At 48.9% G+C, this 17,067-nt stretch overlaps 1 protein-coding gene and 1 long non-coding RNA gene across 11 annotated transcripts in view; one reads left to right on the forward strand and one right to left on the reverse strand.

The window, feature by feature from the left end:
- Positions 1–2,124: 2,124 nt before the first annotated feature.
- LOC137205990 (uncharacterized) lies at positions 2,125–11,239 on the reverse strand. The gene is made up of 2 exons (XR_010934399.1): positions 9,911–11,239; positions 2,125–4,800 (listed from the first exon to the last, which is right to left on the reverse strand). It is a non-coding gene; the product is annotated as an uncharacterized lncRNA (long non-coding RNA).
- Positions 11,240–11,360: 121 nt separating this feature from the next.
- Positions 11,361–17,067, forward strand: part of IMMT (inner membrane mitochondrial protein) — a 48,392-nt gene continuing 42,685 nt past the window's right edge. For 5 of the 10 annotated variants that reach the window (XM_067704469.1, XM_067704472.1, XM_067704473.1 and 2 more), the window contains exon 1: positions 11,362–11,533. In XM_067704469.1, coding sequence (XP_067560570.1) covers positions 11,489–11,533 — 45 coding nt within the window. In that variant the 5' untranslated portion in view covers positions 11,362–11,488. Of the gene's footprint in view, positions 11,534–17,067 lie in introns of all 10 variants that reach the window. The other 5 variants (XM_067704470.1, XM_067704471.1, XM_067704476.1 and 2 more) reach the window with 2 other exon arrangements.

Consider the following 17,067-nt stretch of genomic DNA (forward strand, 5'->3'; position numbering starts at 1 on the left):
TGTTTTCCAGCTTTTAGAGGCTTCTTGCCTCCTTCCATCTTCAAAGCCAAGAATCACATCACTCTGACTTCTGCTTCCATTGTCACACCTCCTTTTCTGATTCTGACCCTCCTGCTTCCCCCGTCACTCCTAAGGACCCTTGTGATTACGTTGGGTCCACACAGATAATTCAGAATAGTCTCCCCATCTCAAGATTCTTAATCACACCTGCAAAGTTCTTTTTTGTCATGTAAAGTAACATATTCACAGGTTCCAGGGATTAGGAGAATGTGGACCTACTGGGCAATAAGTATTCTGCCATTGCACTTATTAATTCATTTTAAAACAACAATTATAAGGACTTCTCTGGCAGTCCAGTGGTTAAGAATCTGTGCTTCCACTGCAGGGGCACAGGTTTGATCCCTGATAGGGGAACTAAGATCCCGCATGCTGGCGTGGTGCAGCAAAAAACCCCAAAAGACCTATTACATATTGACACAGATATTTTTATGAAAAATAACTATTTCAAAATTTTTAAAAAAATTAGCGAGAAGAGTGGCATTGTTTAACCTTTTTGCAAATCTCTGTAAGGTCTGGCTTAATAGAAAGCAGGATTCTGAAATTTGCTTATGCATTCAATTTGTTGTGGTATCACTTGTCATGTAGTCTCTGGGAAAACGCTACAATTATGTATGAGTAAAAACAGCAAATAATATCTTAATATTACAAAGGTTGTTTTGATTTTTTTTTTTTTATGGTACGCGGGCCTCTCACTGTTGTGGCCTCTCCCGTTGCAGAGCACAGGCTCCGGATGCGCGGGCTCAGCGGCCATGGCTCACGGGCCCAGCCGCTCCGCGGCATGTGGGATCTTCCCGGACCGGGGCACGAACCCATGTCCCCTGCATCGGCGGACTCTCAACCACTGCGCCACCACGGAAGCCCTGTTTTGATTTTTTAAAATATATTTATTTATTTATTTGGCTGTGTTGGGTCTTAGTTGCAGCACGCGGTATGTTCTTTGTGGCAAGCAGGATCTTTTAGCTGCGGCCCGTGGGCTCTCTAGTTGTGGCGTGCGGGCTCTAGAGTGCACATGGGTTCAGTTGCCCCGTGTCATGTGGGATCTTAGTGCCCCAACCAGGGATCAAATTCACGTCCCTTGCATTGGAAGGAGGATTCTTAACCACTGGACCACCAGGGAAGTCCCATATTGTTTTGATTTTATGGACCCTCTGAAAGGGTCTCAGGCTCGCCAGGGACCAGGGCCTTCCGCGCGGACCAGGGCCTCCCATACCACACTTTGAGAACCACTGAGTTGGTTATATTTCAGTTTCTCCGAGTTTTTGGGTAGACAAGTGGGTGATGAGCTTGAACCGCTATTGTTGCTATCTTGAGCTCCCATCTATGGTGGCCACTTTGAGCCATAGAACATGCACACAGGCTGGAAAAGTACTCTGAGACATTTCTTAAGGGTCTTTGAATTGGCAGTGGGAGTCACTGCCATGTGGCATGTTTTTGAACAAGGGAGTGATTTAAACTTCTGAGTTACTTTAGGAGAGTCCATTTTAAAGCAAAAGAAAAAAAAAATCTTAAACCGCACGTGGAAGATGAGGATTAACGACTTGGTTAAACGAGAGGTCAGGAGACTACAGAAATTAATTTTGGAGTTTGAAATCTTGAAGCTGGAGAAGTTGCTAATGATGTTCAGGCTCAAGGAATACATGGCTGGAAGAGACGGAAAATGTTCACTGGCCTTGAAAGGTTTATGGCCAAGGTTTTTGAAAAGTCATCACCCAGCATGACAGCAGTGGGCAGGGATGAGATGGGGGGCAGGGGGACAGCAGTTCAATAATTAAAATTACTAAAAAAGATGGGAGACTGCTCTGGAGGCTATTAAGTGATGGCGATATGAAATAGAGTGTAATGTAATTACAAAAGTACCCTGAAAAGCACTGAACCTATATAAACATAAGTCATTATTTCATTTTAGATAATTTTCAAACCTATTTCTCTACTTCACAAATGGGATTTAGTAGCATTGTGTACCTCTAGGGAGAACACCATACTACAATAGAGTACCTAGTTAAGACTTGAAAGTGAAATGCCCACGGTCGCGAGACCCCTCCACAAGACCACCAGAGTCGAGAGTCAAAGCCAAACGGCAAGGGTCATTTATTGCATGTTCGAACCTGGACCTCTGCGCACTCGTTGCCGGTGGCGCTAAGAGGTCCCGATGGAGTTTAGTTCAGCTCTTTTATAGACAGGTACAATCAAGTTCGGGACTTTCCAGGGGTGGGGAGTACTGATTGGTTAACCTTTAAACAAAGACACTAGTCGCCGTCTGATTGGTTGGATGATTACAAGGGGGGGTCAGCAAGCGTAGTTACAGAAGCGAGAGCGGCTGGTTAAGTTTCGGTTTCCTGAGGTTTCGTTTCTCAATTGGAAATACTTAAGACGGGGCCATGGTTACAAAAAGAAATAGTGCAAACAGGAAAACTGATGCAACCCTAACAGCGCTGCGGCCTCCACCAGCCCAACGGCAGGGCGGCGGGAGGCTGTGCGCCCAACTCCAGGCGGCGCTCCCAAATGTGGCAACCCAGCGCCGCGCCCTGGAAGGGCCCTTTCTCGGCCCTTCTCCTCAGAAAAGAAACTCCAGGAAAAGCACAGACTGAATGCAGGGCGTCAATTCAGTCTTATTCCCACCAAAGTAGAACGCAGTCCCCTCATTCCCCCCTTTCTCATGAACCAGAGGAGCCAATCTTGGGTCCTTAAGGCTCAGTTTCTTCAATTTCTAAGGCCTCGTAGGGCTGATATTGTGTTCTTAATACCATTAGCTGAACTGCATTTATTTTTTCTCGGACAAAATCTATGACTCTACTGAGTATACAGGGGCCCATAGTGAAGAGGAGAAGGAGGCATAGTAGAGGGCCCAGGATGGGGAGGAGGAAGGGAAGCATCCCATGAAATCCTGACCAAAGGGGATTATCCGCTAATTCCTGCCGCGGCGAGCTAGGTCTTCCTGGAGCTGGTGGATCTTGGTTCTTACAATGCCTGATTTATTTGCATAGAAACAACATTTTTCTTTTAGGGCGAGGCATATCCCACCCTGTTCAGCTGTCAGCAAGTCTAAGCCCCTCCTATTCTGTAGGACTACCTCGGCAATGAATCTAATTGGTCCTGTAAGTCCTGAATGGTACCAGAGAGGGCTTCTACATCTTCTATTAATTGCCTAGACAGCTGACTATAGGAGTGAAGGGAGACCCCCAAGACCCGTACTTCCTGTGGCCACAGCTCCTGTAATTCCTAATCCTACCAGGAGGGGTATGACTGTAATGGCTCGTTTGGTTCTCCCTGCCCAAAGGTCAAAGCTGGGAATGGGCAATGGGGTGTCTCCCGAGATTAGGTCTACATTGGGGAGGAGGGTGGCTAGGTTGCAGACCCCTGTCCAATTCGGGGGTAAATAGGTGTATGCTAGGTTATTTCCACAGACAAAAACAGTGGTGTTAGGACTACAGAGGGAGGAGTTCACGGGGATATACTGACTACATCCAGTGGATGAAAGGATTCCCAAGTCAATACTGGCGTTAGAGAGGGAATCGTTCTTAACAAAGCATGAGGTATTAAAGGTGGTTGAAAATTTTGAAAATTGTATGGGGAACGGCTCGGGGAGTAAAGTAGGGTTACATCCTTCGCTGATGTTTAAATTGGCGAAGGTGGGGATGGCTATAGGGCAGGGCGGTCCTTGAGGAAGGCAGAGCCAGCAATCCTGTGCTAAGTTGGGGTTGGTGGCATTCAAAACTGTAAAGGTAGCTTCTAGTATAGTCATGGTCTGGGGGTCCAATTCAGAGGGATTGACCTTAGGGAGAATTAGGGGTGGTAGTTGAGCTGTGGGTACAGATGCCGATAGACCTCTTCTATTTGTCTTCGGGTTTCTATCTGGCGCACTGCGTCCTGGGGCCCCCCACCGTCTGACATATGTGTGGGGGCCCTGGTATTCCAGCATACCGGGGTCCCGGGGGTGCCAGTGCATCCAGCCTGAAGGTATTTATTACCCTCACTAATGGTGGGGCTTTTATTATTCTGTAGTATGGCTGTGAAATAAGTCTTGTTATTGGCCCCTATACATTGCTGGTAAGAGGTATAGCACATGCTATGCATTGATTCCTGGAAGGTAGAACAGGGGCAAGTGGCTCGAGGGGGGAGTGGCTTAGGCTTATGGTAGCATTGCCAGCTTTGAGAGACCCCGGTGCCCTTATATTCCTGAACAAGGTATGCAGTTATGCCCCCGCAGTCCTGCATATGAGTATACCCTCGGGGAACAACAGGAGCCTCGATAGTACCTCCCCTGCACTCACACGGTGCACCATATAGTTGTTGTATTAAAGTATTCTTATCGGGGGAAGGGCCGAGTCCTCCCCTCGTGGCCCGAGGGTTGAGGGTTAGGACTATCATTAGGGCTATCAGCAGTACCTTGGTCATCATGGGGGAGGGTACGGTGCAAGGTCAGTTTGAAGGGATTGTCCTTATTCCGGTCAACCGTCCAGGTGACGTCAGCTTTAGTGGACTTGATGAGGTCAGAAAATGGGTCCACCGGCTTGACGTGGGTGTAATGGATCCAGGCAGCTATGCTGTCCACCCTGATGGCCGTCGGCGTTGTCAGGATGATCTGGTAAGGTCCTTTCCACCTGGGTTCTAGGGTCTCTTGTCGATGGCGTTTGACAAGGACCCAGTCACCTGGCCGGAGCTGGTGTGGAGTAGGCGGGGGTCCTGTTGCATATAGCTCTTTTAGTTTGGGCCAGATTGTCTCGTGTGTCCGCTGTAAGGCTTGGAGGGAAGACAGGAGATTATTTTCTGGGTCCAATTGGATAAGGTTAGTCTTTAGGTTAGGGATGATAGGAGGAGGCCTACCATGCATTATTTCGTAGAGAGTAAATCCTAGCTTATAGGGGGAATTTCGCACCCTAAACAGAGCGTAGGGGAGTAGGACTACCCAGTTAGCGCCAGTCTCCATGGTCAATTTAGTCAAGGTCTCTTTTAGAGTTCTATTCATTCTTTCTACCTGTCCTGAACTCTGGGGGCGGTATGCACAATGTAATTTCCAATTAGCCCCAAGTATGGAAGCCAGATCTTGACTTACCTTAGAAACGAAGGCTGGCGCGTTGTCGGACCCTATCATAACTGGAAAGCCATACCTGGGCAGGATCTCTTCTAGTAGTTTCTTAGCTACTATTTGTGCAGTCTCTTTCTTGTTTGGGAATGCCTCAGCCCAACCTGAAAAGGTATCTATAAACACCAGTAAATATTTATACCCATATTTGCCAGGCTTTACCTCCGTGAAGTCCACTTCCCAGTAGGCTCCGGGCTGGTTTCCTCTTTCCCGGATGCCAGTGGTTGACGGGTGGGTGCTGGCATTATGGAGTTGGCAGACTGCACAGTCAGCAACCAGTCGTTCAGTCTTCTCGGAGACATTTTTAATTTTAAGTCCAGTCTGCCTGATAAGATCCTGTAGCCGTCGGGCGCCCAAGTGGGTGCTACGGTGGATCCGTTCAAGGACCAGGGTTCCTAGTTTCTCAAGAAGGAGGATATTGTTCTTAGCGTCCCGCCACCATCCGTCTCTAACCTGGGTTAGAGGGAGCTTGCTCATCCATCTGATGTCATCCTCCGAGTAGTCGGGTTGGGGCGGTAGTTCCCGGGGCCCTGGATCCGGCAGTTGCAGGGGAAGTAATGGTATTGGAGTGTGTGCCGCCTTTCGAGCCGTCTGGTCTGCCAAATTGTTGCCTCGGGCGACTGGATTCGTGGGTTTTTGATGCCCCGGGCAGTGTACAATGGCTAGCTTTTTGGGTTCCCATATGGCCGCTAGCAAGGCCAGGATTTCCTCTTTGTTCTTGATGTCTTTGCCCTCTGCTGTGAGTAGTCCCCGCTCTCGGTATATTGCCCCATGTATATGTGCGGTAGCAAAAGCATACCGGCTGTCTGTATATAGGGTGGCTTTTTGGCCTTTGCTCATCTTGAGAGCTTGGGTCAGGGAAATTAATTCAGCTTTTTGGGCTGAGGTCCCCGGGGGGAGAGTCTCTGCCCATATCACCTCAGTTTCTGATGTTACCGCTGCCCCCGCATACCTCTGACCTTGCTGGACAAAGCTGCTGCCGTCAGTGAACCATGTGACTTGTGCATCCGGTAGGGGCTGGTCACGTAGGTCTTCCCGAACCCCATGGATCTGGGCCAGTACCTCTGCACAGTCATGGAGTGGGGAGTCCAAATCTGGGTCAGGTAATAGGGAGGCAGGGTTTAATGCCCGTGGCAGAGTGTAGCTGATTCTGAGGGGATTTAACAGTAGACCCTGGTAGTGGACCAGTCGAGCATTGCTCATCCATCGGTCGGGAGGCTGTTTGAGAACCCCGTCGATGGCGTGGGGGGTGGTGACATGCAACTCCTGCCCCATAGTTTGTCAGCATCCTTTACCATTAGGGCCGTGGCGGCGATCATCCGGAGGCAAGGAGGCCAGCCGGCAGCCACTGGGTCCAATTTCTTTGATAGGTAAGCGACAGGCCTGGGCCAAGGACCGAGGGGCTGGGTCAACACGGCCTTAGCTATGCCTTTGCTTTCATCCACAAAGAGGTGGAAGGGTTTGGAGACATCAGGGAGACCCAGGGCGGGTGCGGATAGCAAGGCAGTTTTGATCTGCTGAAATGATTGCTCAGCCTCCTCTGTCCATTTAAAGGGCGTCTGCTCTTTGGTGGCTAAGTATAGCGGTTTGGCCATTTCAGCAAATTTGGGTATCCATAAATGGCAGAACCCCGCTGACCCCAAAAATTCCCTCACCTGTCGAGGCGTGGTGGGTCTGGGGATGCGGAGGACGGTTTCCTTCCGTGCATCTGTGAGCCATCGTTGCCCCCCTTTCAATAGGTACCCCAGGTAAGTTACCTCAGGCCTGCAGATCTGCGCTTTCTTGGCAGAGGCCCGGTATCCCAGGGTGCCGAGAGTCTGTAGGAGGTTTCTGGTTCCCTGCAGGCAGGCTTCAGCGGTCTCAGCAGCTATTAAGAGATCATCAACATACTGCAGGAGGGTTACATTGGGGTTTTGTCTCCGGTACTCACTGAGATCCTCGTGTAGGGCCTCATCAAACAAGGTGGGCGAATTTTTGAATCCTTGGGGAAGTCTGGTCCAGGTGAGTTGTCCGTTTATGCCTCTCTCGGGATCCGACCATTCGAAGGCAAAGAGTTCTTGACTTTTGGGCGCCAAGGGTAAACTAAAAAAGGCATCTTTGAGGTCCAGCACAGTATACCATTGTTTTCCTGGACTAAGGGCGCTCAAAAGAGTATATGGATTGGGCACAGTAGGATGGATGTCTATGACCCGTCTGTTAACTTCTCTCAGGTCCTGCACTGGGCGGTAGTCTTTACTGTTAGGTTTGCGGACTGGCAGCAGGGGTGTATTCCAGGCCGACTGGCAGGGACGCAGTATCCCCAGGTCAAGAAGCCGGCGAATATGAGGAGTGATACCAGTCTTGGCCTCTAGGGGCATGGGATACTGTCGGACACGTGCAGGATCTGCTCCTGGTTTGATCTCTATGAATAGGGCTGGGCGATGTTTGGCTAGTCCCATCCCACCTGTTTCTGTCCATGCTTCGGGGAACTGCTGAAGCCATGACTCTATATCTTGATTTTGGGAGGGTGGTTCCTGATGAAGTCGGTACTCATCTTCTAAGTTCAGGGTGAGCACAGATATGGGTTGGTCGTGAGGGTCTGTTACGATTGGCCCCTCTGGCCGAAAATGAATTTGTGCTCCCATTTTAGTGAGCAAGTCTCTCCCCAGTAAGGGGCAAGGGCTATCGGGAATGACCAGAAAGGAATGGGTTACTCTTCCCGTGCCCAAGTCCACAGTTCTCTGAGTGGTCCAGGGGTAATGTTTGACTCCCGTAGCTCCCTGGACCCAGGAGGATTTGTTAGAAACTTTCCCGTGGGGCTTAACCAAGACCGAATGCTGTGCCCCCGTATCCACCAGGAATTGGACTGGTTTCCCCTCCACTTGTAGGGTTACCCTGGGTTCGGGGAGGGGGTCCGAACCCCGTCCCCCCTACTCTGCATCATGTGTAAATAGGACTGGGGTGGCCTTCGGTTGCCATTGCCTCTGGTTGGGGCGCGGCTGCCTTTTCTTGGGGCATTCCCGAGCCCAGTGGCCCTTTTCCTTGCAATAGGCACATTGATCTCTGTCCAATGGTCGCCTGGGAGGCCGAGTGGCTGGGGGGCCCTCTTGATCTTTCTGAACAATGGCGGCCAGGACCTTAGTCATTTTCTCAGTGGCTTTAAGTTGTTTATCCTCTGGGGCGTCTCGGTTATTAAAGACGCACTGGGCGATACGGAGTAGATCCTGTATCTGTTTGCCCTCCAGATCTTCTAACTTCTGGAGTTTCTTTTTAATATCAGGGGCTGCCTGGTTAACGAAGGACATTACAGTGGCAGCCTGATTTTCGGGGGCCTCTGGATCCATAGGGGTATACTGCCTAAAGGCTTCCATTAATCTTTCTAAGTAAGAGGAGGGACTTTCTGTTTTACCGTGTATAATTGAATATACCTTGGCCAAATTAGTGGGCTTGCGCGCGGCAGCCCGGAGACCCGCCATTAGAGTCTGGCGATAAATGAGCAGTCATCCCCTACCTTCTCCGGTGTTATAGTCCCATTCATCCTGCGGGGGGGGCGAGTTAAGGGAAAGGCCGCATTGATGAGGTCAGGGTTAGCGGTGGGTTGACCATCATCTCCAGGAACCAGTTTTCTCGCCTCCAGCTGGATTCGCTCTCGTTCTTCGGTAGTGAATAGGATCCGGAGGAGCTGTTGGCAGTCATCCCAGGTGGGCTGATGAGTGAACATAACGCTATCTAGAAGAGCTGTCAAGTCTTTAGGATTATCAGAGAAGCGGGCATTCTGGGTTTTCCAATTATATAAGTCACTGGTAGAGAATGGCCAATACTGGAGTCGGGGGTTCCCTGTCTCATCGGGAGGGCCTATTTCTCGCAGGGGTAGGGCTATGGTGGAATCCGGATGGCGGAACCCTGGGTCGCGCTGAGTGCGTCCACGGGTGCGTCCAGCCGGCCCATGGGAGTTATTTTCATTGGGCAGGAGGACCGGTAGTGCTTCTGCCTCTCGGTTCTCCGGTTCTGACCTGGGTGGCCCCTCGGGAGGGGCCGCAGGAGGTTCTACCAAGGGGAGAGGAGCAGGGCCAGGAGTAGGAAGGGGGACCGGTTGTGGGGCCAAAGGAGGAGGTTGATATGGGGGGGGTCTAGGAGAAGGAGGTCTTGGCTATCAGAGAGTATGGGTGCAGTTGGGGCCTGAGGCTTGGGAGGTTTAGTTGGTCGGGCCGCAAGGATCTTACATGACCCTGATGACAAAAAGGGGGTCATCCAGGGAGGTGGGTTTTCTGTCAGGTCCTGCCATACCAGGATGTAGGGGATCTGGTCTGGATGGCCTTCTTTTCCTGGCAAGAAAACTCTAGATTTAACTTTTAGGATTATAGGAAGACAAAAGGTACCCTCGGTGGGCCAGCCAACCCCGAAAGTTGGCCATTCAGAGCGGCAGAAGGTAATTAGTTTTTTTCTCCGGATGTCCAGACTGAGGTTGTGTCCTCGGGACTTTACATCCCCGAAATTAGCGAGAAGGAGGGAGAGGGGGGTACTCTGTGCTTGGCCCATGTCTGGGTCCTGGAAGAGATTGGTTAGAGAAGGTTACTCTGAAAACGAAAGTGATTAAGAGCCGTCCCAATAGCGGAGCCTGTAAAAGGAGGAAGGGGAGGTTATCGCGTGCGCGCTTCAGATGGGCTATCAGCCCCAGATGGGTCGTGGTGGACGTCTCCAACCACACCCGACTAGGTGTCCTATATCGCGTCCGCCAGGACTGTCCTAGTCCCCAAAACAGAAGGTACCCTGAGCCGGCTTACTTACCGATCGGTTGTCAGCGATGACCCGTTGACCTGATGTCTGGTGGGCTCGGGGGCATCCCGGACAAGCCCCCAAATGAAATGCCCACGGTCGCGAGACCCCTCCACAAGACCACCAGAGTCGAGAGTCAAAGCCAAGCGGCAAGGGTCATTTATCGCAGGTTCGAACCTGGACCTCTGCGCACTCGTTGCCGGTGGCGCTAAGAGGTCCCGATGGAGTTTAGTTCAGCTCTTTTACAGATAGGTACAATCAAGTTTGGGACTTTCCAGGGGTGGGGAGTACTGATTGGTTAACCTTTAAACAAAGACACGCCGTCTGATTGGTTGGATGATTACAAGGGGGGTCAGCAAGCGTAGTTACAGAAGCGAGAGCGGCTGGTTAAGTTTCGGTTTCCTGAGGTTTCGTTTCTCAGTTGGAAATACTTAAGACAGGGCCATGGTTACAAAAAGAAATAGTGCAAACAGGAAAACTGATGCAACCCTAACAGCGCTGCGGCCTCCACCAGCCCAACGGCAGGGCGGCGGGAGGCTGTGCGCCCAACTCCAGGCGACGCTCCCAAATGTGGCAACCCAGCGCCGCGCCCTGGAAGGGCCCTTTCTCGGCCCTTCTCCTCAGAAAAGAAACTCCAGGAAAAGCACAGACTGAATGCAGGGCGTCAATTCAGTCTTATTCCCACCAAAGTAGAACGCAGTCCCCTCAAAAGTACTTTGCAAACGCAAGAGACACACAAGTTATTTAGTTTCTACGATATATTGACGGTAAGATCATAATTAGTACTAATAGCATTGAATACGGTGTTCAGTATTTAACGTGTGTTACCTTGATTACAGGCTCAGTGGAATACTTTGAACAGTGTTTCTGCACTGACCTCATCTTCCCATCCATCCCACAGATTGCGACCAAAATTATCTTTCTAAAATAAAAACTTGGTGAAGAAAGCGGTGTGGTTTAATATGAAGGAGTTGAAGCTGTGGAACCCGAAGAATCAGGGTTTCTATTCCTGCTGTGCTATTTATTAGATTCCTGAACGACACATTCTGCACAAAGATCTCCCCAGTGTTCTTTCACCCAGTCTCCCACAAGCAGGATGACTCCCGGAAGAAGGGCTGCCAAACGAACAGAACGCGCAAACCGAGACAACACCACTGTTTACGTAACTTTGGGCAAATCCATTCCTTTCTACGAAATATCCAGCTGACAGAAACAGCTGAGATGCTTTCTTGTTTGAATTCTCCGGAGTCACACCTGCCCGGTTTCCGCGCGGACCAGAGCCCGAGGTCCAGACGCACTGCTACCCACCTCAATCACCCAGTAACCCGAGCTTGGGGTAACAGCCAAGAGCCCCGAGCGCGACCCGGAAGGAGAAATCGCCCCTTCCGTCTAAGCAGGGCCCACCCTCTCCCAGCGGCCTGGACAGGGGCGAGAGGGAGCTGCGCGTGCGCAGTGGCGTTGGCTGCCCTTCCGGTACGCCCGGCGCGGAGAGGCGGCACGGACGCAAGCACGCACGGACGCAAGGTTTCCCCTACTTGCGCCGCCGCCCTAGCTCCCACTTACACCTGCAGCGCGGTCAGCCCCGCAGAGATGCTGCGAGCCTGTCAGTTATCCGGCGTGACCTCCACCGCCCAGGTGAGGACGCGGGCGCCGGGAGAGAGCGCGTGGTGAAACTGACTCCCGGCAGCCGGCGGAAAATAAGGGAGGCTTTGGCTCTGCCTAGGCCTGGGGACAGAGGCGTGTCTCAGGGCCGCCCTTATCGCGAGAGTCCGGGGTGAGCCCTCGAGGCAGTCAATTCGGCAGTTCGATGGACTGGAATGACTTGAGGGTTATTGCTGAATAGGGATGGGGCGTGGAGAAGAGAAGGTGGCGGGGAGGCGGGTGTAGGACGGGAGGCACGGCTTCGGGGACATGCCATCCAATCAGCCCCGCGCTGCCCCAGTCTAGGACCAATTGAGGCTGCTGGCGCCCGGGTCGCCGGTTGGGCGCTTGATAGGTTTCGCGCAGCCAGTGGTTGAAGGTCGACGGAAAACTGCAGTTCCCAGCAGGACATGCATAGCCTTGGCTTGTTGCATCTTAATAAGGAGGTGCCTGGACTGCTAGAGTCCGCGTTTTGGGGGGGGGGGGGGTCAAGATTGTAATTAATCAGGAGGGGCTGCCTTTCTTTTCGTAGCGGAGAACACTTCTTGAGCTAATGAAAGATTGTAATTTATGGAGCTCGAACACCTGGTACTCGAGGAAGGTTAGGCGTCATGACCTTGTGCTCATTTCTGAGATTAGCCTGAGGATCTGTGTCTTCAGGTGCTGGGACGACTTTGGCAGACATTCAAGGAGCCCAGACACCCAGTTATTTTTATTTCTGCATAATTATCAAAGTAATTTTCTGAAATTAAAAAAGGAAACCTATTCCCATTGCTCACAATTTAAAGAAAATTGGTATTTTGGCAAAATGTGGTATTTGCAAAACAGGTACTGTGACTCAAGCAATTGAGCAAACTCCCTGGGCACAGCGAGTTAGAAATAAAAGTCAAGCTTTTTTTTTTTTCAAGTTTGCTTATCTCCCCTTTCGTTTCCAGGGTAGGAGAAGCAGTCTCTTCTGTAGGAAAGTGCGGGGTAGTGTTAGTTTTCTGTTGCTTTATAACAGGTGCCACAGATTGAGTAGCTTAAAACAACACATTTATTATCTTAGTGTTTCTGGACATGAATGGTCGGGGTTCTCTGCTCGTTGTCACACAAGGATGCAAAGTGTTTTCCCTGCTGTGGTTCTCATTTGGAGCTTCTCTTCTAAGCTCCTTCAGTTTGTTGGCAGAATTCAGTCCCTTGCAGCTGTAGGGCTGAAGTCCCTGTTTTCTTGCTAGCTGTCACCTCACCCTTCCTGGGGGCTGTCTGAAGTTCCTTGCTGCAAGGTCCTCAGAGGCAGTTTGTAACACAGATGTTTACTTTCTTGCAGGCTACCAGGAGCTTGTCTCTTAGACTTCAAAATTTCTCTTAACTTCCCTGTTTCTGATCTCCAGACCCAGATTTAAACGGCTTATGTGATTAGGCCAGGCCCACCTGGGTAACTCCCTTTTGATTAGTTCAAGTCAACTGATTAGAAACCTAATTACATCTGCAAAATCCCTTTTGCCATACTACTCTAATCATGGGCTTAACTGCAGGGGGCAGAGATCTTGGAAGCCGACTTAGAATCTGGCCTATCATACTGCCCAAGTGGGGCTAGGAGGTTGGAGGAAGCATAACTGCCTTTCAGGGCAGAACTGGTAAGGTATGTTTTCGGAGCTCTCCTTTCAGGCCCAGTCTTGTTACATCATGGTTGTCACTGATCTGTCTCTGTCTGCCCTGAAGTCCAAAACTACTTTTTCCTTCCTTGCCTTTATCAAAATATTTTCCACTTAATGGGATCCCAATTAGGAAATTAGGAGAAAACTGGTTAAAACTTCATATTAAAATATGAACCCTTTTCTAGCCTGCAACCAAGATTTCTTACCTTCCTAAAGCTGCTATCTTGAAAAATTCATTGGTTTATTCTTCTTATCTCCTCATTCATTCTATAGTATTTGCTCCTGTTGCGTTGTGAAACTCTTTTTGCTCTTCTCATGTAGTATCTTGGGTCCCATTTTACCCTTCATCTCTTTTATTTTCCTTTGTTGAGTCGACTTCTTCTTGTACCTCTAGGAGCTCTGGTACCCCAATGAACTTTCCCCCTCTCCCCCTTTCTCTTTTCTTTTAAGACATTATTTCAGAGCAGTTTTAGATTCACAGCAAACTAGAGGGCATTCCCCATATACCCTGTGCCTGAGGGATGCATAGCCTCCCCCTGTATTAACGTCTGCCACCGGAGTGTTACATTTGTTACAATTGATGAACCTACATTGACATATCATAATCACCCAACATCCGTTGTTGACACTAGCGTTCTCTTTTGATGTTGTACGTTCTGTGGATTGAGACACATGTATGATGGTATGTATGCATCACTATGGTATCATATAGAGTATTTTCACTGTCCTAGAAATCCTCTGTGCTCCACCTATTCATCACTTGCCTAGCCCCACCTCCTGGCAACCACCAGTCTCTTTACTGTCTCCACAGTTTTGCTTTTTTTAGAATGTCATATAGATGGAATCATACAGAATGTAGCCTTTTCAGATTGGTTTCTTTCACTTAGTATACTTCAGGTTCCTCCATGTCTTTTTATGGCTTGATGGATCATTTTTTTAGTGCTGAAAAATATTCCATTGTCTGGCTGTACCACAGTTTATTTATCCATTCACCTACTGAAGGACATCTTGGTTGCCTCCAAGGTTTGGCAGTTAAGAATAAAGATGCAGTAAACTTTTCAGTGCGCGTTTTTACGTGGACATACATTTTCAGCTCCTTTGTGTAAATACCAGGGAGCACATATGCTGGATCATATGGTGAGAATATGCTTTGTTTTGTAAGAAACTGCCCCTCTATCTTCCAAAATGGCTGTACCGTTTTGCATTCCCAGCAGCAGTGAATGAGAGTTCTTGTTGCTCCACAGCCTCACCAGCATTTGGTTGTGGTCAGTGTTGGGGATTTTGGCCATTCTAAGAGGCATGTAATGATACTGTCCCATCTCTTTATATGCTCTCTTACTGGGATTACATCAGTTCTCAGAATTTTAATCCCTAAGCAGATGATTGTCTAGCCTCTGCTTTTGAACTTTGTACTCAAATTTCTAAATTCTTGTTTGATTTTGTCAAAATCCTTTCCACTCCATCACACCATCTTCTTTTTTTTTTTTTTTTTGCTGTACACGGGCCTCTCTCACTGCCGCGGCCTCTCCCTTTGTGGAGCACAGGCTCCGGACACACAGGCTCAGCGGCCATGGCTCACGGACCCAGCCGCTCCGCGGCATGTGGGGTCTTCCTGGACCGGGGTATGAACTCGTGTCCCCTGCATCGGCAGGCGGACTCCCAACCACTGCGCCACCAGGGAAGCCCCACACCACACACCATCTTCTTAAATGTCTTCTGGCTTTTACTGTTTGCCCTCCTAGAGTCAGTTCTTCACCTAGTTGTTAACAAAGGCCTTTAAAAAAGCATACAGACCATGTCATGCCCTCCCGTGACATCCCGTCTCATCAGAGTAAAATCTAAAGTCTTTACCGTGCCCCCTGGGCCCTTCATGATCTGGCTCTTTGCATATCTTATTTTTCTACTCGGCCTCATTCTCTTCTTCTCACCGCCTTTTCATTTGCTGTTTACCCTGAAGTTCTCCCACACATCTTTGCTTAGCTCTCACTCCCTTCAGATATTTTCTCAGCTATCACCTTCCCTTCAGAGAGGCCTTCCCTATCTAAAACAGACCTCTGACCACTCTCTCCTTTGCATCACTCTGAACTTACCCTTACCCTACTTGGTTTTACTTTGTAGCCCCTACCACCACCTGACATACTGTGTATTTATTGTGTATTTTCCACATTAAAATGGAAGCTCCTCAAAGGGACTGTATCCATATCAGTACTCACAGTAGTCCCAGCTCCTAATAGGTGCTCAGTAAATAAAGATATGTCATTTGTGACCTGTTTGAATGAAAGAATGACATGTTTGAATGAAAGAATAAATGTGTTCTGTGAATTTTTCTTAATTTCTGCAAGTGGATGTGACCTCCCTTAAACTTAAACCTCCATAGGTTTTAGAACCTCTCCAGAGAAACAGAACCGATAGGATGTGCATGTAGATAGAAAGATTTACTATAAGGAATTGGCCCATGCAGTTGTGGAGGCTGGCAGGCTTGATATGCACAGTCCCAGAGGAGCTTGTGGTGCATTTTCAGTCTGAAGGCTGGCAAACTGGAGACCCAGGAGAGCCGATGGTGCAGTTCCAGTCTGAAGGCATTCTGCCGGAGAATTCCCTCTTGGCTTGGGGAGACTGGTCTTTTTGTTCTATTCAGGTCTTCCATTGACTGGCTGAGGCCCACCCACATTATGGAAGGCAACCTGTTTTATTCATAGTTCATTGATGCAAATGTTAATTTCATCCAAAAACACCCTCCAAGTTGACATATAAAATTTACGTCACGGCTGGCATCTAGCTTATCCTCAATGTGTGGACTTAATCATCCTTAAATTCCTTACATGTGGGTATTCAGCAGAAATGAATTGCTCTTTCTTTCTTTCCCAGAAATGAGCTTCAGAGCTCTGATTCTTCCTCACTTTACTTCCCAGACCTGACGCCATCTGTCTTCTTTTAGTCCCAGGACTGCATGGCCAGGCCCAGCCTTTTTTGAGGTGGGCCTTGGGTTTGTAGGACCTGGGCTTTCAGCCTAGCCTGGCCCTCTCCCAGACTACAAATTTGGGAGTGGTCATCTGCACGTGCATTGATCTTATCTGCTTATAATTTTGAAAAAGCGAAAGAAACATTATTTTTGAGGGTTGACTAAGCTAGCTTATTTAACTAAGACCAAGTTTGATATCAGGGCTAATTTAGGACTGAACTTGTGTGTGGACATTTTTAGCTGTCATCTTCTGGAATTCTTTCTTTTCATTAGGGTTATAAAACACTGTTACTCAATAATAGATGTAGGTAGTGAGGCACACGTGGTAGAAAGTAGTTTAGTATATGATGCAGCCTGTTGCTTCTATGCATATTAGAATCCTTTATTTTTAAAATAAATTTATTGTTTTAATTTTTGGCTGTGTTGGGTCTTCATTGCTGCGCACAGGCTTTTCTCTAGTTGCAGCGAGCAGGGGCTACTCTTCGTTGTGGTGCGTGGGCTTGTCATTACAGTGGCTTCTCTTGTTACGGAGCACAGGCTCTAGGTGCTTGGGCTTCAGTATTTGTGGCACGCGGGCTCAGTAGTTGTGGCTCGGGGGCTTAATTACTCTGCGGCATGTGGGATCTTCCCAGCCAGGGCTGGAACCCATATCTCTTGAATTGGCAGGCAGATTCTTAACCACTGCGCCACCAGGGAAGTCTAGAATCCTTTTTTATTATTCTTCATTTTCATTTCTCTGGACCAATTGCTTTCAAACCATTTTGAAATACATTTTACATCATAACTTAGAACAGAAGATTGAGAGTATATAGGTAATATATATTTTCACACATATATGCAGAGAAAACTAGAGAAATATCACCTTCCTGCTTTTGCCATACTGATGAATGTCTGCTATTTCCTTGTCATAACTGAAAAGCACTTTT

Source organism: Pseudorca crassidens, chromosome 14 (assembly GCF_039906515.1).
Source record: "Pseudorca crassidens isolate mPseCra1 chromosome 14, mPseCra1.hap1, whole genome shotgun sequence".
NCBI classification, from domain to species: Eukaryota; Metazoa; Chordata; class Mammalia; order Artiodactyla; family Delphinidae; genus Pseudorca; species Pseudorca crassidens.